The sequence below is a fragment of the Pteropus alecto genome, unplaced genomic scaffold (assembly GCF_000325575.1).
Source record: "Pteropus alecto unplaced genomic scaffold, ASM32557v1 scaffold3, whole genome shotgun sequence".
NCBI lineage: Eukaryota > Metazoa > Chordata > Mammalia > Chiroptera > Pteropodidae > Pteropus > Pteropus alecto.
In genome coordinates, this window is record NW_006442484.1 from 25,406,768 (window position 1) to 25,430,578 (window position 23,811).

A 23,811-nucleotide genomic window follows, 5' to 3' on the forward strand; every position below is an offset into this window, starting at 1 on the left:
TAAAGTACTTAAATTAGCAGTATTTTTTGACATATAAACAATATTCTAAATATTAAATGTGTTTTATTCTTAAATAGGTTAAATCACTATTTTCCAACCAGTGCATATTGAGAAGTGCTAGTAATGGGTTCCTGAGTTTTGGTGCTTCATCATGAGTAATAACTGGTCCAGCTTTTTCCTGACACTCTGATTCCTGCCCTTCTTCTTAGTTGTTATTTTCATCTTTCTCTGCAGAAGGGAACATTTTCTTTTCCAGTAATCTTTTTATTCCTCTCTAAAATATTTGCTTGTTAGTCTAGAATTTAATTTTAATTCACTAAACTAATGTTTAATTTGGGAATGCTCAAGTACTTTAGGATATTCTTAAATAAGATAGTCTTTAGGCACCAGCATGTCTGAATGTACTGATTTGGAAGTCTTGAATCAGCATATGTGTTTAATATGTTTAACCCTTATAGATACAACTTTTAGTCTCTGCGCCTTCTCTCTTCCCTCTGTGCCTTTTCTCTTCCCAGAAGTAGCAAGTTAGAAGAGGAAACTCTCAAGGTAGTGGTTCTCAGTGGTGCACATAACAATCACCAATGAATCATCTTTGGTTATAAAAGATCTACAGTTAATGCTAAAGTGCAGTAGTTTGAGAACCATTTCACTAGAGACTAGGTCAGAACTATAATGTGTAACTAGAAGAGATAGAAGGGAATTGGCTCCGAGCAGAAGGGTAAAGGGAGGAAGTGGATTTGAATACAGGAAGTAGGGCCATGTTAAAAGCATAGAAAACATATCAGTATGAACTCATGGATTTTAATATTGCTATAGCTAGAATTAGATATGGACCTGTGCATGTGTATGTACATACGTGTATTACAGACATATTTCCTAGCTCTGTTCACTGAGAGAGTCTAGAAGTAATGACATGCCGTAGTAATGGGCATGTTTACCATGGAGATTTTGATTTTAAATACCATTTTCCATTAAAAGGAATCACAGCTCTCTAGAAAAATGGTTGATTACAGATATGGGGCTAGGAAAATATAAAGATAAACTTGGAACATTCTGCTATGCCAGAATATAAGAATATGATTGAAGACTGAAGAATATTGGAGCCATGTCAGAAAGCCTCAGGAGCCAAAAAGGGGACTCTACTGATCAGATATGGGAAAGTTTGAGTGTTGGAATAATAGAGTAATGGATAACCCATAGAGTATAAATAACTCATTAATCTATAGTAATACAAATGGATGGATGAACAGATGAATGAATGGATGATTGTTAAACAAATAGATAAGAGAAAGGTACACTTTTCTTTATAGTAGATTTCCAAATTATAAATGTGAGCAGATTTTCGAAAACCAGCATTTAGCAACCACCATAGTAATAATAATTGTTTCAGGCAAAAGTTAGAATTAATGGATACTAAACTAGTAGGGGGAAAATTTGGTGAAAAATAAGATACAGAGTCCCACAGCATAATTTTTAATTTAAAAAAGAAAAATAGTAATTTGACTAAAGAAACCTGATAGACACCGTCTTAATCAAGTGATCAAAGTTAATATCAAAGTTAATCTCAGTAATCAGACTAATAGATATCATTTAACTCCTGAGATGATGAGAGAAGGGTGTAATATTACTTCTTTGATAGTCCTACTGAAATATGTATAAACCAAATTTAATTGTGGAAAAACATCAAAGAAACCCAAACTGAGGAACATTTTATAAAAATAAATAGCTTCTACTCTTCAAAAATATCAAGGTCGTGAATACCATAGAAAGACAGAGAGGAACTATTCCAAATTATAGGAGATTAAAGAGACATGACAAAATGCAATAATATATAAAATATATGTAACAATTATATTTGTTGCTATAACATGTTAGTGGGACAAGTGAAATATGAATTAAGTCTCTAAATTAGATAATAAAATTATATCAGTGTTAATTTTCACATTTCAATAATTGTACTGTGGTCACCTAAGAGAGCATCATTGATTTTAGAAAATACACATGAAAGTGTTTAGGAATAAAGGGGCATTATATTTTCAGTTTTTCTCAAAAAATCTTTACAGTACTACCATCAATGATTCATTGTGTGTTTATATACATAACATGTACATGTGTTTTAGTCCATTTGGGCTGCTATAACAAAAATACCATGGGCCGGGTGGCTTAAACAACAAACATTAATTTCTCACAGTTCTGGAGGGTAGGAAGCCCAAGATCCAGGTACCAACAGATTCTGTATCTGGTGAAGGCCTGCATCCTGGTTCATGATGGTCATCTTTCTGTGGCCTCACATGGTGGAAGGAGCAAGAGAGCTCTCTACAATCTCCTTTATAAGAGCACTAATCCATTCCTGAGGACTCCACACTCATGACCTAATCACCTCCCAAAGGCCCCACCTCTAAATACCATCCATAACTTTTTTGTTAATCTGAAATTATTTCAAAAAGTAAATAAAATTGAAAGGACAGGACTTGGGAAAGGAAAAATTAGGAAGAGTGAGTATTTGGGCCTAAGGAGAGCAGGAAATGAATTGAAGAAGACAGGGCAGAAGCACATAGTCCAAGAGGAACACATAATGAAGAGGGAGGCAATCTTAAAAGATTCTGGTACACTTTTGAAATTGTTTAGCTGGCGTATAGCCTTGTATTATCATTCATCTTTTGACTCTATCTTTCTCTCATTCTCATTAGACTTTAAGCCTTTTGAGGATAGGAGACATGTGCAATACCCTGCACAGAGTGGGCACTTTAATATTTGCTGTTGGTGATGTTAATTTTTTTTCAATTGGAAGGTGTTATTGCTGCCTGTTTACTCCCCAAAATTGCTTAAAATTGTGCTTTAGATTTTGCCTTTTGTCACATAGTACAGAAGAAAGGAAAAAAGATTAATTTCCTTTTGATGAGATAAAAGGATGACTTAGTAGCATAGCATTTCTTAATATTTGATATGTAATACCTTAATTGGACTTAGTTTGGATAATACTTTATAGGCAATGATTAATTTTCAAATACAAGAAACTATACACAAAGAAAAAAAGTAAAACTTTGAATCTTTCTTAAGTTTCATTTTCTCTTTTATAATTTTCCAGTATGAAATCTGGCTTTCTTCAATTTCTTTGATATATATTGCATTATTAACTCAAGGATGGAAAGGTTGCTTACGTGCGGTTCATGTGAACATTGTAGCATGAGGAGTAGTAAAGGCTTATTTTTAAATAAATAGTTTTATGCCTAGTGTAAAGTAAATGTATTCTTTGGCTGTTTGAACAAAATATTTTACATTAACAGTAATTTTCATATATAAATAAGTGTCGCTAAGTGCAACCGATCCTTCTCCAGTTATTAAACAGGACTCTAAGTTTCTTCAATACTTCCTACACTCTAAAGTAAGAACTTCTTAACAATACATGGAAATTCAGAATTTTCATTAAATCTCTTTTCTACTCCGCATTCTTGAAGCATGATAATCCCATTCCTTGAGATGCTTATACCTCACATTCAGTTTTATAACTGAGATTCTGAAGTGAAGCTTCATTTATCATTGTGAATGTTTACATTGTAGTATATTGAACCTTCCAGCCCCCAATCACAGAGCTGGATGGATGGGTAGAGATATGTTTTAGCTATTTTTAGGTAACCTTAACTTGACAGAACTGTTTCTCTCTGTCATTGGAAAATACCTTGCTACAACATGAATGGACTACATTTTCTTATACACTAGATTTTATTTCAGACAGACTTTAAAAAATTTATTTACATTGGAATTATTCTTTCTATATCATTCTCTCCAATAGCTGGCAACATTTTTTTCTGAATATTTATTTGAGAGATAGTTACTTACGTTAGTTTTTTTAATGTAGTTGCTGTTTAGATGATTTTTTAAACATTTTTATGGTTAATGTTTTTTAACATTTTTCTTTTATAGAATGAATTCAGATATGATAAGATTTTATTAAAGCCGGAAATGTAGATAATTGGATTAATAGTCATTCTTCCTAAATTTTCATTATTTTCAATAGAATCGTAAGAATGATGAAGCCTCTTATGAAAAGATGTTGAAACTGAGACGAGAGTTTAGTAGAGCCATAACGATTTTGGAAATGATTAAGAGAAGAGAGAAAACAAAACGAGAATTATTGCACTTAACCTTAGAAGTTGTGGAAAAAAGGTAACATTACTACTATTATATACTAATGGAAGCTTTGGCCAAATGATAGGCATAATATATACCAAATGAAAGTTTTTTGTCTTTGTTTTTTTAACTAACCATAAAACAATTGAAATTAATTCTCTAACAAAATCTACTTTTTTTGAAGAATGGTTACTTTTTTTTTTTTTAATCAGATTGTTATAATTTGAAGTGCAAATTGGGGGAGTAATTTTGTTGTGTAGTATAGATCCTCTAATACACTTAAATTTTTTTTCAGGATCATTGAATCCTGGTTAGAAAAGAACCTAAAGATCATTTTGTCCATATCTCTGTATTAAAGTTTCTATTAAATAAAATTTGAGGGAAATGAATGTTTAATTGATTTTATTTTCTGACTGGGTAGAAAACATTTTTTGTTTCAGCGCATTTTGAAACTGTTCTCTATATAATAGTCATTTTTTTTTGCATAATTAGATGATACTAAACCTAACAGAATTTTATGTAATTCTTGAGGTAAGCATTTTAAACATCATTTCCCAGTGCTTTAAAATATAGCATATATGAGAAATTAGTCTTCTGTGTGTCTTAGAGTTTTGGAGATTCAGAGTTTGGGGTTTGTTTTGCTTACTAAATCTCAAATATGAGCTCCTTTATTTCTGTAAATTTTCTCTTTTAGGAATAATCTGATTAATCGTTGGCCCTATTTGATTAGTTATGTTCCAGTTAATTGAAGTGTCATTGGTTTTTCTTTGTTTTTATACAATGCAACTTTTTTTTATGTTTTGTTACCTTCTCAAGATATCATTTGGGAGACTATGGTGGTGAAATCCTTAATGAAGTGAAAATCAATAGATCTGAAAAAGAGTTATATGCCACTCCAGCAACTCTTCATAATGGAAATCATCACAAAGTCCAAGAATGTAAAACTAAGGTGAATATCCTCAGGAAGTATGTATGGTAATATTGATCGCACAGTTATTGGTTTCTGTAGTTGTCTAGTATAGTTTGGTTAAAGAAGAAAGTAGCGAACATGTATTTAGTTCTTACTATCTTCCAAGCACTTTGCTAGGAATTTTATATACATATAACTCATTAATCCTTATAACAACCTATTGAGATCGATTTTACTTCTGTGTGACTTCTAAATCAAATAACCAATAAGTGGCAGATTCAAGGTGTGGGTCCAGGTCTAACACCAAAGACCATGTGCTTTCCACTATGAGATCTGCTTCCCTAGAGAATAAGGGTGTAAAGTTTAGTTATTATCAGTAGCTTCAGCGAATCCTACATTGTACTTGCAGGCATCAGAAACTAAAATTAAAACTTTCTTCATTGAAACTATTGGAAGTTATTCTTGTTGTCATAATTATTGCCAAAACCAGCATTCATCAATTGATCTACCTTGAATGATTTGAAAAAGTCCTCTAACATCTAGCTTACAATTTCTTCTAATAAAGAACCAGACTTAGTGATCAATTCAATCTCTTAGATTAAAGAATTATATTTATTCAATATTTACTTGGCACATTAATTATTCAGTTATATTTATTTAGTATTCACTTGGTACATTAATTGAAGTATTCAACAGATATATAAAAATTAGTAAGAATTAATTTTAGGAGCCTAGATTTAAATAAGAAACAGGTATTGACTGAAACATTAGACAATAGAGCTTTACTGTGTAGCAAGATTTAAAAAGTGACTTAGGATGTTTGTGGAAAATTCATCTTTTAAAAATGTAGTCAATCCTCATTTTTGTGGGTTCATTCTTAAAAGTCAAGGAAGAAGGTGGAGCAGGAAGACTCCTCCTTTATTCAACTCATATCAGTTCAAACACCAAAGTTCTTTCTTATTAATCACAGGCATTTAGCCCAACTACCTGATTCCCTTTAAATCACACTTGCCTCTATAGCCAAAATGTTATCAATGCAATAAATGTTATTTTTCTTATTTTTTTAAATCCATTTTATATAAATCAGTGCTTTTCCTAGGTTTGTGATTGGTAGGCATAGAATATGAAAATCTCAACCCAGAATTATTGACAGAATCAGCCTTTATCATATATTGATTCTTAATTTAGATCATCTCTAAGAATAAAGAAACACTCAGCCTTTTAAATACTAATTTTAGAGATATGGTTGCATTCATCATTGCTCTACCATCTTTCATATAGTTAACTATATTTACTTTCTCACACATCCCACTTAAGATATAAGTAGTTTCCAAGAAGTTGAGATTTTCTTTTTGGTGTCGTAGCTATATCCATTCTATGAACAGTTTATATCTCACTAAGTAATTTGTCATTTAAGCAGCATTTTCTTTGTGTGTGTCATTTTTTACCCTAATGTAATTTCAACAAAAATCTAGGCTACGTGAAGAAATGTATGACTTTCTAAATATTTTTAACCTTTTCATACTGTTTGTAATTTGGTGCTTAAAAGAATCATTTTCAAACTTTTTAAAGTGGTAGGTCCTTTTTAGTAAAAGGAATAGCAGTATGTAAAAACAGAACAGAGCTACTCTGTTGAAGAGAGGCAGAGCCAGTCTCTGCCAGATGGCCTCTGAAGTACCAACACAACTCTGGGTTACTTGAGAACAGTTTGATTATTGTTTAATTGAGGTAGTAATTATACATTCTAAAAAGTGAAGTTTTTTTCTAGTTAATAAGCTTATTTTCTTTAAAAATTGACTTTTTTTAAATTGGAAATAAGCAAAGAAATGAATTAGTGAATTCATAATCTTATTCGTTACTTTAAAAAGTTATTGATTTTCATCATTAGTACAGTGAATGTAAATAAAATTAAAATCAAATGTAAATACTTTTTAAATGCTGGATTGTGTAATAGTAATTTTTAAAAATCACTAACATTTTAGTTTAAGTATTAATAACAATATAAAAAGCAAATCTAAGTACCATAATTACTTTTTATCATAACTTGCAGAAAGCAAAACCTTTCAGTTTATGATCACATAATTTTTGTGTATTAAAAACAGTAAATAAAATCATCTCCTGGGTAAAAATGTATGTTTTTCAAAGAGCAGTATAGTTTTTCATGATTTCTAAAATGATTTTCATTTTTTCCTTTGGGGGAAAAATCGTCATGTAAACAGCACCCTCATCATTTGTCTTTGAAAGAAGAGGCTTCTGATGTGGTTCGTCAAAAGAAGAAGTACCCAAAGAAGCCTAAAGCAGAGGCTTTGATAACATCTCAGCAACCCACTCCTGAGACATTGCCTGTGATCAATAAGAGTGACATTAAGCAATATGACTTTCACAGCTCAGATGAAGATGAATTTCCACAGGTGCTTGTTTTAAAACTGTTTTAAAGACATTTTCTTCTAGTCTTTTATTGCTCTACTTTAAAACATAATTCACATCTGAGAGTTTTGATTCTTGCTTTCTTCATCTAAAGGTATAGCATTAACATCTTCCACATTATGTATATCGCCACTGAAATAGTATTTATTTTTTGTTATTTCTCATCATCAGTAGGATAGACTTTATTTCATTATGGAACATTTAGGTGGTTTTCAGTTTTCCCCTTTATAAAAATGAGCATTCCTGTCTTTCCTCTGTATTTAAAATAGATTATTAGGAATTGAATTACTGAACCAAAGATTATCAATATTTTAAGATATTAAATATGTAATTGTAAATATTCACTAACAATAATAATTCCCTTTCATCATGTTCCATTAGCATATTTAACAACTTTTAATGTTAATTTTGCTAATTCGTTTGGCAATAACTATTTGATTATAAAGAAGATTTAGAAGAATTGGTTCAAGTTTTAACTTATGAAGATAATTCTTTGGTTTATATTGCAACAGTTTTATATCAAAATGTTCTCAATTAAAATCTTAATTTTACTTTCATAAGTGATATATTTAAAATAAGACCTTAATTGTATATATTAAAGGATCCGTTTTTAAAAATAATAATATTTAGCACCTGGTATAGCAATATTCTTTTTTTTCACTTTTCTATATGGTATAGGAAACATAAAGAGAATACTGTAACAGACAAGCTTTTATCATATTTTAACATTCTGACCTTCTTTGAAAGAAAAATTTTTAAAAACCAACATCACAAATATGTTTGGAAGCAAGACTGTTTATAAAACACTACATTGTTATAACTATTTAAAATCTAGAGTTTGTATAAAATGTGTTCTTTGACTAGGTTATATTTTTTTTACTCTTTTGTCACTGATGTGGGTTTTGTATCCTAGATAATATTTTAGCATTCATATGAATTTTTACAAATGCACAAAGATGTGTTTAATTTAGTATGCTCTTGAAAAGCACGTAATGAAATAATTCATTACTTTTGTCAGAGGATCATCCAATTAAATGCCAGCAGGACTTTGAATAGCCATGGAACTTGGCTATTCTAATTAAATGACCATTTTGAAGGTATGAGGGAGATAATGTCCTAACAAGTAGTAGTTTTCCAGAGAGAAAGGAAAGGGCTCTAGGCAGAGAAAACAGCATGTTAGAGACAACTGCTAGCAATTTGACATTGCTGGAGCTTAAAACACAAAGGGAAGAAAGGGTGAACAGAATGATACCTGGAGTAGTAGCCAGGTGGCAGATGGCCTCTGTCTACATTATACATATTGGCAAATTATTAAAGAATTTTAAGTCAGAATATAACATGGTATTTAAATGTGTGTGTGTACATATATATAAATGTATGTATATGAATGATAGCCTTATATTGGTACTAATGAGAGCCTACGATACTTTGCTGTACATTCCCAGGCCTTTAAGAATGATGCCATGGGATACTCTGACCCCTAGAAACTTTTTCCTGAAACGTAAATTCTTACGTTTATTCATGTAGTCTACAGCCCTCATCCCCATATGAAAATTACATTTTGAAACTTGTGGTTCCTCTAATTCCTTGTACTAGATCTTTTACAACCCTCATTCATTTTTTATAATGGTATCCTCATGTTGCTTAAGAGTTAAGTATTTGCCTATAGTTAGACCTCATTCAGTGAGGCAGCTGTTTAGAATGTAGTCTCTCAAAATCAGGAATTTGTTGATAAAAAAAATCATTAAAATAATCGTATGCTTCTTCTTTGTCCAATAAACAAGGAAAAGGGGAGCTTTAAGAGAACAAACATTTTAACCAGACTTACCCAACTGATTTTGCAGCATAGCAGAACTAAATATCTTCTCTCTTCTTGGTCATACTTTGATTCTCCTAAAATGGCTCTCTCTTCCTATGACTCAGACTAAATCCTGGAATCCACTCCTAAGGAATGGTGGTTGGGAGCAAGGGTTGGTATACATTATGCAAAGAATTTTTAAGACTTTGCAACACTTCCTGTGTGTATTTTAGAAGAGGTAGATGATTTGCAAAGGAACCAAAGTGTAAAAATCACATTTGGGATTTCCTTTCAAGTTTCAGGTTTGGAGCATGGTTCCCCAGGAAGAAGAATCAGCCCTAGCTTACTGTTTCTGTGTCTCCCCCATAGGGCTGGTGGAGGTATATTGGAACCTCAAACAAATGCCTTTCTCCCCTGGATGACCCTGCTCTGTGGTAATTACCACAGTTTGGAAATAATGTGGAGAAAACATTTTTCCTCTCAAAATAGGAAGAGAGGGATTTGTGAGGTTCAAAAATTTCCAAGTAAATATGTATGAGCCAGCGTTGTCAGAAAGAGATGTACTCCAAAGTGAAATTGCGAGACAACTGAAACTTAAGTACCAAAACTTTTTTTTTTTTTTTTAATTTTAACCATAGTGGGTAGAAATTTATATAAACCATATTTATTTCCTTGCCATATCAGAGTATATTTGTATATCATTTAATCTGTTTTGGATGACATTTATAAAGTGTGCTATAATATATCATTGCTGCCCTAGGGGTTCACTTAGATTTTCTAGGGATTTGACCTAATACCACATGGTCCCAGGCAGAATGTTTTTTAATATGTGACAGCTTTTTGAAGGTCTTTATTTTTTTTACGCTGTCAAATTGTAGGCTTATCACTTCTCTCTGCAACCAGTCTGCTTACCTTCAGCAACTCTTCTTTCCTCTTCTAGCTTTCTGCTTCTAATTTGCTAAGTTTAAAAAGTAATTTTTAAAAAATAAGTGGAGAAATAAGGGACACCCTTTTGAGTAAAATGTATGGCCTTTATGGCGTTTGAGGGGACTATTTATATGCCTGTTTTTACTTCCTAGTTTTTGCTTTTATTACCAAGAGATGGATAAAAACACACCTACTTATAAGTGAAACATAACTGTCATAATGAAGTATTTATGGCTACATACATTATTTACTAAATATAAGTGGGATCTATAAAAACTATACTGATTCTTTTTAAGTTTATAGCAGTTGACAAGTTTAGAAGCAATTAAGCAATACCATGTAAATTTACCTGCAAGAACTAATCCATTAAAAATAATCATTTTTCACCATAGAAAATTTCTGCTAGTCTTTAAATGCTTTGGAGAATTTACTGCCCTGCTGTATGTAACGTAAGAATAATTTACTGTTTGTAATCAGATTCTAATTTTAGACCATTACAAAGATTTATCTACTGACTTTTGATAACTTAAATGGAATGTCTCATGCCTCTTTTTTCTAGGTACCATCCCCAGTATCAGAACCTGAAGAAGAAAATGATCCTGATGGTCCTTGTGCTTTCAGGAGGCGAGCAGGATGCCAGTATTATGCTGTAAGAACTTAATTTTTTGTGGTGTTTTTGCGAATTAGAAGTAATAGGTAACTCTTGTCAAGATTACTTAGTCTTGATCTAAAAATGGGAAACCCATCAGCATTTTTTACTTACTATTCCCTATGCAGATACCAGTAAACGATGTTCAAAGGTACTGAATTCTTTCAAAGGATATCAGAATCCTTTACTTGGAAATTGATGCCGCGTATTTTAGAAATCTAGTTTCACTTTGGGCTTTAACTATAGCTATAGTTCAGCAATTACAAAAATTACTCACTGTGTCTTACTGGTTAGGTAAACCCAGAGTCTCTAATTGAACCTTTTATGACTGCTAAGTGTTTACTGAAATTTACTGTTAGGCAAGCCCATCTTGTGCATACATACCCAATAAGTATCAAACATAAAGGAGTCATTTTTAAACTTTCCTCATGGCAATATTTTATCAAGTTATTATCGTCATAATTTTTTAACACACTTAGAAATTATTTTGTGCTATAAAATCAAGTTTTGGTATAGCATCATATCAAGGAATGCCCCTAACTCCCAAATGCTCAGGTTTTCAGATAAGGTATTAACTATAGAGTTAGAGGATGGCTTGTGGACACCATTCGTCTTATTGCATTACGGTAAACATATACACTTAAAACTTTTTCAAAGTGTGTGTGTTTAATGTAGAAGAGGTAAGGAGCTATTTACAATTTCTGCTGATGAGAGAAAGGGGGAATTATTATAAAAGGGGACAGAAAGTGGTAAGACACCCCAAAAAAAACAGAATAATAAAGGGAATAGGAAGGCAAAGAAATGGAATATACATTCTTTAAAGAGGAAGTGCATGCTTAAAGTGTAATTTTTGATCCAAAAAATTTTCCTTCTGATTTATCTCAATAGGAACCCTATAAACTACTAACTTTACTATCTCTACTTTTCTACATATTTGGTAAAAGCTATATTTTATAAAGATGTATTTCTTTTTAAAATATAATACACCCTAATTATCTTTATATTTATAAGCTAAATTCAGTTTGAGTTATTTTGGTGCATGAACTTTTGATTGAGTTTTATAAAATTTTACCTGGTTAATATTATTTAAACTTCAATTTTACAGTTCATATCTAAGTTTGGATCTAATATTGCTGTAGTTACTTTATTTTTATCATGATTTAGTATTTCTTTATTTCACATTTACTCCATGAACTTTAATTTTTTTCTTTCTTTGCAGCCGCGTTTAGACCAAGTTAACCATTCATTTGAAAATTCAGAATTGGCAAATTTGGATAAGTTGAGATATAGGCATTGCCTTACGACACTCACAGTCCCAAGAAGATGTATAGGATTTGCAAGGAGGCGAATTGGCAGAGGTGGAAGGTAAACTATTTATATTGACCTAGATTTTGTTTACAAGCTGGAAAGGATGATATAGAGAAAATGTTATTAAGTTCTTTCAGATAATAATTGGTTTCATATTGCTTTTCAGGGTCATAATGGACCGAATATCCACAGAACATGACCCAGTCCTGAAACAGATAGACCCTGAAATGCTGAATGGTTTTTCAAGCTCTTCCCAAACTATAGACTTTTCTTCTAATTTCTCTCGGACCAATGCTTCCAGTAAACATTGTGAAAATAGACTGTCCCTTTCTGAAATATTAAGCAATATCAGATCATGTCGACTACAGTGTTTCCAGCCAAGGCTACTAAATGTACAGGAAAGTGATAGTGAAGAATGTACCTCAAGAAAACCAGGGCAGACTGTGAACAATAAAAGAGTCTCTGCAGCATCTGTAGCTTTATTGAACACCAGCAAGAATGGCATATCAGGTAAGCTGTTACTTTGTTGAATGTATATCCTTATATTCTTTGTTTCTTAATTTTGATTATCTACTCAATAAACTCTCAAGGTAAATTTTGAAAGTTCATTTTCATAATCCTAATGAGAACAGCAATTTTATCGTAACCTACTACATGTTTTTTCCAACCTAAGAAGCTAAACCTCATTATTGTGGTTCACATTTTAACCAAAACGTCCTCATACCTATAAAACTACTGACTTGTATTTTGAAAGTATATGTCTGGTATGGTGAATTTGTAGGCAGAATGCATAGAGATCCCTATGGGCAAAGTGGTTATAAGCTGCAACCAGATCATCATAGCGTAATACTGTCTGCTTTTGTTGAAGAAAATTTTCATTTTAATGTATTAACTTTGCTTAAATGTGGCCATTGCTCCTTGAGAGTACTGTTGAAGGCTTTCTTTCCAAAAAATGATTTTTAAGAAGCTCCCTGTGAATAGTCATAATTTTTTTTCTGATTACTTACCTCTAATTGACATTAGAAAATTTCTTTCATTTTGAGACTCATGGTGTTCAAATTAGTTTAATATTTTCTATTGCTTGTACATTGTAAATAATGTATAATATCTGGAGAATCTAATCAAATGTAATTTTGATTTGTTTCCTCCTATGGATAGTCTGTCATATGTATGCAAGTATGTATAATTTATAAATATTCTCATATGTGTACATTGCAAATAATGCATGGTATCCAGAGACAGAACTAGATGTGACTTAACTTATATCATTGATATCCTTTCTTTTTGTAAAACGTATATATTTCTAAATTATTTCTTGGATGGTGCATTTTAGTATGCAAAATTATGTTAAACATTTAAAAATGATTTTAAATCATTTTAGCTTGAAATTTGGTCTCAATAGTGTTCCGTCTTTTTAGTTACTGAACTGCGTATTTTCAGACTTGACTAGACATTTATCTGTTTAAAGTTTATAATGGAAAATTGGATTTTTTGAATGATTGGAAGTTGGCATATCATTTCTCCAAATTAGTTGGTTAATTTTCTCCTAAACGTACTTAGGTAAGGAAAATGCCATCTTGTTATATAAAGTTCATGAGTCTGTGAACTTTAATGAGCTTTTGAAGCTGAAATGGAGAAATACTAATATGATCTTGTGATGGCAAGGTTTTTAGAAATCTAAAGATAATAGGAAGTTGATGAATATTAAGATCTTTTTTTCAACCAACTCAAATTATTTATCTGAACTAGAATTTCTGTACCAAAAAGGTCTCAAAATAATTCTTGCCAAAAAGGGAGTTTAAAAACCTATCAATGTAGGCATTTATAATTTTAACCATAGAATGAATTTCTTCTCCACCAATGTATATCATACCCAAAAAAGATTTAATATGTTTCTTCTCTACTTGAGCATGACCACATATTTTTAGCTTTCTGCTATACATTTTCGATAAACTTCAGATCTGTTTGACTTACTTTTCCAGAAAATGGATATTTATTGCATATTATTGTATCATCAATACTCTAGTGATCCAGAATAAAACTTAATGTAACCTAAATAATTTTATAATCAGCTCTAGAATTTTATTACACTACATTAGCATAAAATACATTTTTAAAATATCACAATAAAATGCACTTCTCAGGGAACTTAAATCACAATGTTAAAAAAATCATAGCATCATAGATAATAAGATTTTTTTACTTTTGCCTTTCCCCTACCATCAGAAAAAGTGTTTTTGGTCTGTATAATTTTTCCAGTCTTATGTTCTTTAGTACTGTCCACATAGTACTGTTTCTTCCTTTGAAAAATTTCAAGGCTTAAGCAACAGCTAAGGTACATTAGAATTAATTTTTTTAATCACTTTTCAAATATATATTTAATTTTTTGTTGCTAGAGTAAAGGATTTTGTTTTCCTTCTCTGCTTAGTGTGCTCCTCTAGTCATTGAAGCCACAGGTTTTTTTGTTGTCATCGTTGTTTTTAACAATTTTCTTTTGTTTCAAAATATTAGGCATGAATATATAAATGCATAATAAAACAAATCTTTTAATAACATTTTTGTAAATAATTAAAAAGCTATGGCAATTTTAAGTACCCATTTGTACCAGTTATATTCATTACATAGTTTTCTCAGTTCTGGTTAGATAATTTTAAATAGATTCACTTACAATTCGATCAATATTGATAGAAATTTCTTCATCTTCCTAAAGCGAAAGATATTGATACAACTTTTAGAAAGACGTCTTTTTATATTTGATGAACATATACAAAAGGATCGAACCCTCCTATATTTAGTTTTTTTTAAGCTATGTGTCTTTTACACTTGGTCTTCTGCTTATTAATTGACTTGGTCCTAAAAGCATGTGTCTTTAAGAGTAACAAGGCTGACACAGGATTATATTTTTAACTGGCAGAGATTATCACTGAGCTAGACAAATTATAAGGACTGAATTGTCTATTTCACAGCCGGGAAATTCAGCAAATAAATGATTTAATTTATGGTAGCGTTGATAAACTTGACAGTAATACTCATTTGTATCACAAGTTCCTTAGTTCTTAAAAAAACTTGAACTTGTGGACTAGTGGCAAAGAATTTACTTTTATGTTGTTAATAACCTAGTTAATGTTTTTCAAGTCATCCCTGTATCCTAAGTATATTCCAATTATTATTTTCGATATCATACATTAAAGACTTAAAAGAGAACAAATTGAAATATGTATTCTATGTCTTAGAAGAACTAAAACAAAGGATTTCATTTTAAAGCAAAAAGATTTGTCTTGTTAACTATTAAAATAAAGGTATGTTTTCTAAATTGAAAAGTTCTCAAAGAATAGAATCTGGACAGAAAGGAAAGATAGATTGTGCTGAAAATGGCAAGTGAATCACCAAGGAAGATTACTTTCATACATAATTATTTAGGATCTATTATGTGCAAAGCACTATATTGTTTAAGAGTTGCAAAGTTTTACAAGGTAATTAATCCTTACCTTCAGGGGTTTACAGCACATGGCAAATACTATATTCTTTACATAAATAGATGATAAGATTTTAGTCATTTGAAAGTACAGTATTATTTAACTATTCTCTTTAGATGCTGTTCTTAAATCCAAACCTCAGTAAACTGTAGTTCACATCTAAAAGTAGCTTTGCATGCTCAGGTTTGAAGGGTTGGATTAATTTATGCTTAATCTTGGTTTTGACTCATGCATGATTGCAAATTAGTGTATTTTTTTATTTTCTCACTTGTCTTAGTGTACTAAGTAGATAGATACCAGAAGCCTTTTTGACCAGCTTCAAATATCTCAATAAAACCAATTTATAAAATCATCAACATTTGGGACAGTTTTCTAAAAGAAATTCCCGATTTTTCAGTTTTCCGGTTTCCCTTCCCTTTCTTTCTTAAATTGCTATAAAATGTTTGCAAGCATAAAAGTTTTAGGACAGATAGAACTATGTTTTAACAATTGGCCAAGGTCATCACAAGGATTTGTTTTTTCAAGTTAGGGTCACTTCCAAAGATGAGAAATGAATTCAGACTTCAAGAATTAAAAGATTTTAGTTTGACTACTAAAGGAAATAATACTGAAAATTCAGTTGTAGCTATTTAGCTTCAGTGTCAGAAGTTTAAATGGACCTTTAGTCTGTTTTATTTATTCTCACATCTTATTTGTTCCTCATTCTCCTCACCCTCACCTCACCTCCTGTCTCCACCTTCTCTAACCCCACCTTCTCTAACTCCATAGTTTTGCAGTTTATTTTTTAGTTTGTTAGTTTGCCATTAGTTGTGAGAGTTACATATTATAGAAAGTGTATAGTCCTGAACAGGTAGTGCCAGCTTTCAAGGATTGGGAGATTTGTCCTCAGAAGAGTTGCAGTGGTTTATGTAACCTTTCACCTGATTCCTCACTATGACCTGGAAGGTTTAAAATAGGATCTCCCTCCCCGTCCCCATTCCCCATCCCCCAGTACAGCCCCAGCTCTGACTTTACAAACAAACAAAAATTGCATATAGTCTGCATTGCTTCAGTAAAGCATATTTAAAATTTTTTGTAATAAAGACCTCTACCTGGTTGATGAAGAAATGCTGGATAATACATTGTTTTGACTTATTGATAATCTTTACTACCACATTAGGTGGGAAAGATGATAATTGGGCAACCTAACAGACCATATATAGGAACCACATGCCTGAAAGGTAAAGAAAGATGAAATAAGAGATGCCAAGGACCTTTGAAAAAAGAATCAACATTCCAAGGATTGTGACTAGTGTTCTAAGAAAAGGTATCTGGATTCATCTGAGGAATAAAGCAAACTGATAAATCCAAGATAGATAATGGACCACATATAAAAAGATAGCCTGAAAGGTTAGGGGCTTTAGTGAAAAACAAAATATTTAGAAGTGTATGTCACTAAGGTACAGAATGGCACATTTACATACATAAAAAGGAAAATCTGTTATATGTATACCTATTAGAATATGTTAGTCAGGGAGATTTGCAAAACTAAAAAAAAACTTCCCATTTGTCTGGAATAGTGAAATATTGCCACCTTCATCAAACATTCAGATTTGCAGATACTTTTAAACCGATAGGACTTGGAGGGGGGAGGGGGAGGTTTATGACCAGCATGAATTTTCACTTTTAAGCTAGCAACTTAAGAGCAGCTAGTGCAAATAACTTGGGTTGGCCCTACGCAACTGAAGCAGATTAAGGTTTTTCTTCTGTACCTTCCCACTTCCCTTTTGCACCTCTACCACCCCACTGCCACCTGCCCAAAGCTGGGCCCCAACCCTATATCTCATTCCTAAACAGATTTCTTCACACTATAATTAGGACCTTTTCCTGATGTATTTTGATGTTTGCCTCTTGATGATTCAAAGTCAGTGTAAGAAGTAAATCTCATAAAGTATTTCAGTAATTTTTGAAAGGAAAAATAATTAGTGGAAAAGGTACTTTCAATCAAATTACCATGTTCCACCTACCAGTAAGTCAAACCTAAGAATGATAATTCAGTACTCCGTCTGTACCACCAAAACCATACTTTTCTTACCACTTTCCATTCACCCTAACAAAATGAAAGCAAGTCAGAAAGGATGCTTTGTACATGTTCTAACTGTATGTCATGTTATTAATTACTATTTTTGTCTGAAGAGTTGAAATAAAACTAATATTCTAGAAAATTCTGAATGAGGAACATCAGCTTGTTAAAATAAATGAAATGAGGAAGAAGAGAAGAAATGAATGTAACTTTTTTAAAGCATATCCATATTATAGAACTAGATAGTTTATAACAGTAATTCTCAACCAGTAATGGAATCAGAGATGAGATTTTTTTGTATCAAAGTCAGCCTAAGTTTTAAAAGGTTAGGAAACACTGACTATTAATTTAAATAATTTGGATTGAGCCTTAGTTGGGATTTTATGAGTTTTCATTGGGAAAAGATGGGGTTCCTGAGCAGATTAATGGTCTCAACAAGATGGTGATAAGTAGATGTATCGCCCCAAACAGACAAGTTTATCAGCATAAATGATCATCTGCTCAGAAAAGCAAATAGAATACCAACAATTGGCAGCACTTTGATAGCCATGGACTACCAACTGAAAGTAATTTTTTAATTTAAAAAAGATGCAATTTATTCTTTCTACTAATTTAGATACACACTTTATTGCGAATTAGTAAGATTTTATGATTGTCTAAACTTCAAAGGTTTTGGAAAAAGAAAAGATCCTCCTTATTCTCATTTCTCTCTCAATTTTAAAATAGCCACTAAAAGTATATTTTCCTTATTTGTTTATTCCTCACTTAAAGTTAACCTTTGTGGCTCTTCCCTTTTTACCACAATGTAAACCTTCGCCCTGGACAAATGTAATGCCGGATCTGAGGGAGTAGACCATGTTAACACCAGATTCCATGTCTGTTTCTTTTGCATTCCTACACTCCTTATATACATAGGACTTAAACAGATTTATTTGGGTTTAATTTTTTTCTTCCTGCCTTTGTATCTAATAAACTATTTTTCATCTCTTTCCCAAGGTTTTCAAACAGCTGGAAATTCGTGAATACTTCACATTTTCATTTGATTTTGAAGATTGTAAATTTAGAATTAAAATTTTTTTTTTCATTTAAAAATAGAACACTTGCAGTGAATTTAACATGTGCAAAGAAAGACATTTGATTTTGTTGGTAATTCAGTAAGATAACTAATGTGTACTTCAAAAATACAGGTAATATTAAAATTTTAGAATGAGTACTATCATAGCCCCAGATTTTTTAATCTTCTAAAAATAAAATCGCTATATATTTAAGAACGGTTTTTCCCTCATTGTCAATACAAATTTTAATGATAATGTGAAACAGAAATGAGGACATATCTAAAGGCTTTGTCCATCTCTGAGGCCAAACTCCCTTTTCATAGAAAATAGACTATACTGTACATAGCTTGTTATATAAGTAATTTACCATCAAAAAATTTTTTTAATTTCCCATTTGTGATCCTACTAAATAAAACACTTTGAGGGTAGTTAAGTAAGCTAGATTAAGGGTATAGTCTCCTGTCTAAACTTTTTTGGTCATATTGATTAGATTTCTCAATTACATTTAAAGGTCAACTCTCATATTAGTTGGTATTTTTTTTGTATGTACTTTTTCTTTTCTCCCCAAGGACTTTATAGCAGGGACTCTCTTGATTTATTTTCCCCAGTTGTCACTCTTACCTCTTATTGCAGCATTCTGCATTATAGTAGATAGTAAATACTTGTTGACCGGTTGAAATAGTTGGAAGAGAGGAAAGAAAGCAATAAAGAAAAATAGAGTAAAATGACTTTAGAAGTAAATATATTTTGATGTGATTTAATATTTCTTAACTCTGGTAACAAACTTAATTTCTATGGAAATAGCTCTGTATCCTCTAAATCATTTTATCAGTGATCTACTTAAATACGGAAACTTGTTTACATTTCTTTAAGAAAAACATTTCCTATTACAACTTTTTCTTCACTAATCTTTTAAACAAAAGTTTTAGATGTCTTGTTTTTATTTGAAATTACTAACTTTTAACACAATTATACCATAATTGATTACATCTGAAGATACATTGTATATTTAATTTTCCGGACACCTCTCTGATTTCTAGCCCACATTTTTATAGATAGGACTTATTTTAGGCATCTTATCTATTGGTTTAAACTATGGTTTATGGTTATGTTAGATGAACTCTTTGTCTTCCACTCTGATTCGTAGTCAGAGAAAAGATATTTTCACTTCAGTGTTATAGATGAAAACCAGCAGTCAGAATCATATACATTCTTGCAGGTAGTCATGCTTTCTTATTACAACTGTAACATAGTCATTGTTATTATTTGCACTAATAAATCAAAGTTTCTCATTACATAGTTACCATAATACAGAGAATTAAGAGTGATCTCAAAGATACTGTCTGAGTCAATGGTAGAATTCTTATATTAGAACTGTGTTATACAGTAAAAACTACATATAAGAACTTTTTTAGCATAAGGTCATGAATATTAGCATAAGCTACTTTGGCTGAAAGATTTGTCATTTTTATTGGGTTCTTTGCTGATGATGTATATTGGTTTCTAATTGCTTTTCATCTTAATTGTGGAATATTTTATGTTGTATTCTACTTGCATTGTAAAAAGTACTTTAAAACATACTTATTTCTGAAATTAATGTTTTTTATCAGTGACAGGGGGTATCACAGAAGAGCAGTTTCAGACACATCAACAGCAGTTAGTTCAAATGCAAAGGCAGCAACTTGCTCAGCTTCAGCAGAAACAGCAATCTCAGCATTCCTCGCAACAGACACATCCAAAAGCACAGGTAAACCTGTCTTTAAATCATGCTTATGTCTCTTCTTTTCTTTCAAAATTAGGTAGTTCTGTTTAATTTTAATCTAGTCACAGAAAATAACCTTAATATCGCCAATCTCTATTTTGGAGATGAAATCTAGGTGTCTTTTTTGTTAATTTACATAATTTTAAGTGACTGGTTTATAGTTTATGAAAGGAGCACAAGAATCAAATATAATATTTTTAATTTAAGAAAAAACTACTTTTTTAAAAGGTTATGAGAATTCATAAAAATAATTATATACTCTTAGAACCATCATTCCCCACCTCCGCTCCCCTCCCCCCCCAAAAATTTTTTTCAATGATTTAACTTTGCTAATCTCTTCCTAAACTGTATGTTTAAGTGCCAGGTGAATGTGACCCATGAGCTAAAAAGTAATTCTCTTGAATTGTACAATAAATCTTAGCCCCTTGCCCCCTTGAATCACATTTTCCTGAAAAAAAAAATGCAACCAAGTGAGGTTTTCCATAAGCACCACAAAATGAAGACACAGTGGATAAGAAAAAAATACTTTGTAAAACCGTAATTGCCAGAAGAAAGAAGTTCTTTCAACACCTTAATATGAGCCCTGTAAGACTCATTTGGACTTCTGGCCTCCAGAACTATGTGAGAATAAATTTCTATTGTTTAAGCCACTAAAAACAAAACTGTAACTGAGAAGTATATTTCAAATTTGAGCCATCTGAAAAAAATAAACCTAGTATTTTAGGTCTTACATTTTGTTGCTCCATAATTCTAAAATAATAGCTGGATTAACTCATTTTCGTTGTATTCTGTGAACTCTGAGGCCAGCACCTCCTCAGCTCATTCTCAGAGTGTCAGTACACAGACAACCATCAACAACCATCACTGTAGAATTATTCATGCATTGAAAATCTCAGTGATCCTAGGACACCTCAACACTCCCATAACATGCAGGTGGATTTGGGACTGGGCCCACATTGTAAGGCTATTGGCTGTTAGTAAATGCTAACCAGTATTTTACAAAATCAAGGAAAATGGCCATTAAACTTGCCTTTATTTGCTTTCTCTGAGCCTCTTGGGTAACCAGCTTAAAGTATTTTCGGTCTCTACTGCAAAATTAGGCCAAGACATATTTTTTACTTTGTGACAAAAATGACTATTAGTCATCTCTGTGATTTCATTTTGCCCATAGTATCAAGGTTGTCGAGTACTTTTAAAAGCATTCGTTAACCCTTATTGGAAAAATTAATAGAACGTTAAAGGTTTGAGTTTTTTTATCCCCTAGTTCTTTCTTAGAAATAGTTTTTTGCTTCCCAGTTTTTAGTCAATTCCCTGCTTCATATGTCAAAAAAAAGTCTTTAGAGTCCTAGATCTCTTAATATAAACACTTGTAACTGATCAAAATGAAAATGACAACAACCTTTTGGATTTGCCCTTAATATGTTCACGGAATCACATCGTAAAAATTGAGAGTTTAATTTTGTTCATTTTATAGGGCTCAAGCACCTCTGACTGTATGTCTAAAACCCTTGACTCAGCCAGTGCCCACTTTGCTGCATCTGCAGTGGTCAGTGCACCTGTTCCAAGTCGCAGTGAGGTAGCCAAGGAACAAAACACTGGCCACAACAACATAAACGGTGTTGTCCAGCCTTCAGGTAAGCCTGTGGTTTCATGTGGTACTTACTAGCTCAAAGTTGTAACTTGCTGATTTGAGTATGGTTTTTGTCTTTTAAATCTAAAAGGAAAACATTGTACAAGAAGTCAATGAGGACTTCTAGAATTTCAGAATTCAGAAATTCTGGAATTTCTATGGATAGATGTGGTGGAATAGCTGGATGTTTTCTAGAATTCACATAGAACCTGCTTTCTATTTCTTCCTGAACCCACTGCTTACCTACCCATGTTACTCTCCACCCTACTTGTTTTTATCCATGTACTGTCAGTTGCCTCACATCGTAGGAAATGAATTGAGCAAATTGACAGCCATCACTGTGGAATTATTCATGCATTGATAAAAAGCCAAATATAATCCAGGATGGTTTGTCAATAAGTTTGAAATTTAATTTACCTTCCTACTCTTATATATTCATAGACCTGCTTTCACTGACTCCTCCTGTTGATATACAGTATGACTGAAACTGTCTGCTTCTTACTACACCCTGAGTCCTCAGACTTATTGTTCCCATCATCCTTTAACCACTGGTCAGACCTCAATTTTCTACTTACTTTTACATGTACCCACAATCCTGATTGCCCCTTCTTACTGTTGTTCTTACATGGGTAAATTCTAATGGAAATCCAGCTACCATTTTTACCTGTCATCAACCTTTAGAGAGGACTTCCCTGTCCTGTTACACAGTTTCCAAATATGGGGGCAGCAGAATACTTTGCAAAGCTCTTTTATGCAAGCCAGGAGAAATAGGGCATCTTTGTTTTGGGGGTTGTAACAGGTAAGTATGTTATACTTACTTGTCAGAAGCTCTCTTTGGAGAAGCTATTGTGTGGAAAGTTAAATTGGCATTTAATTAGAATACAGATGTTTGGATTTATTTTTATTATTAAACTCCTAATTTTTTAAGAGTTTAATATCTCATGACATGAATGATTTTTTTTTCTCCTTCAGGAACCTCTAAAACATTATACTCCACCAATATGGCTTTATCATCCAGCCCAGGGATTTCAGCTGTACAACTAGTCAGGACAGTTGGCCACACCACTACAAACCACTTAATCCCAGCATTGTGCACAAGCAGTCCTCAGACACTTCCCATGAACAATTCTTGCCTGACCAATGCAGTGCACCTCAGTAACGTCAGTGTTGTTTCTCCGGTCAATGTGCATATCAGTACACGGACTTCAGCACCATCGCCAACAGCCTTAAAACTTGCCACAGTTGCTGCCAGTATGGACAGAGTGCCAAAGGTTACTCCCAGCAGTGCCATTAGCCAGCAGCATAGCAAGGTGTGTGTGCGTGTTTCAAGCATCATTCTATCCCTTTCTGAAAGCTAGCTGTCTTGTGAGAGGAAAAAGACTTATTTTGTTTACTGCTGAAGCAGTAGATACCTGTTAATTGACTTGGTTTTCAACAGATGTTGAGTATCTGGTTAGCATAAAGATCTGTGACTTACATTATTTGTTTGAGGTCACTAGTAGGTGTTTAAATGCCAACCAGAATTGTAAAACCACAAGGAGAAAACCACATCCAACTGGTAACCAAATATATCAAAGAGTCTTATTTTTGAACCTACAGTTACTCTTACATTACTTTATTGTAGTTCAGACAGTCTGGAAGGTTAGAATTATTATTAACTTCCAAATCAGAGTTTT

General features: G+C 32.2%; 1 protein-coding gene across 2 annotated transcripts in view; it reads left to right on the forward strand.

Annotated features, from left to right (window-relative positions):
- Positions 1-23,811, forward strand: part of EPC2 (enhancer of polycomb homolog 2) — a 105,826-nt gene that overhangs the window by 79,287 nt on the left and 2,728 nt on the right. For both annotated transcript variants that reach the window (XM_006921054.3, XM_006921055.3), the window contains exons 5-13: positions 4,019-4,167; positions 4,948-5,080; positions 7,261-7,452; positions 10,753-10,842; positions 12,062-12,207; positions 12,317-12,660; positions 20,354-20,490; positions 21,980-22,139; positions 23,108-23,445. In XM_006921054.3, the coding sequence (XP_006921116.1) occupies positions 4,019-4,167; positions 4,948-5,080; positions 7,261-7,452; positions 10,753-10,842; positions 12,062-12,207; positions 12,317-12,660; positions 20,354-20,490; positions 21,980-22,139; positions 23,108-23,445 (1,689 nt within the window). The remainder of the gene's footprint in view (positions 1-4,018; positions 4,168-4,947; positions 5,081-7,260; positions 7,453-10,752; positions 10,843-12,061; positions 12,208-12,316; positions 12,661-20,353; positions 20,491-21,979; positions 22,140-23,107; positions 23,446-23,811) is intronic.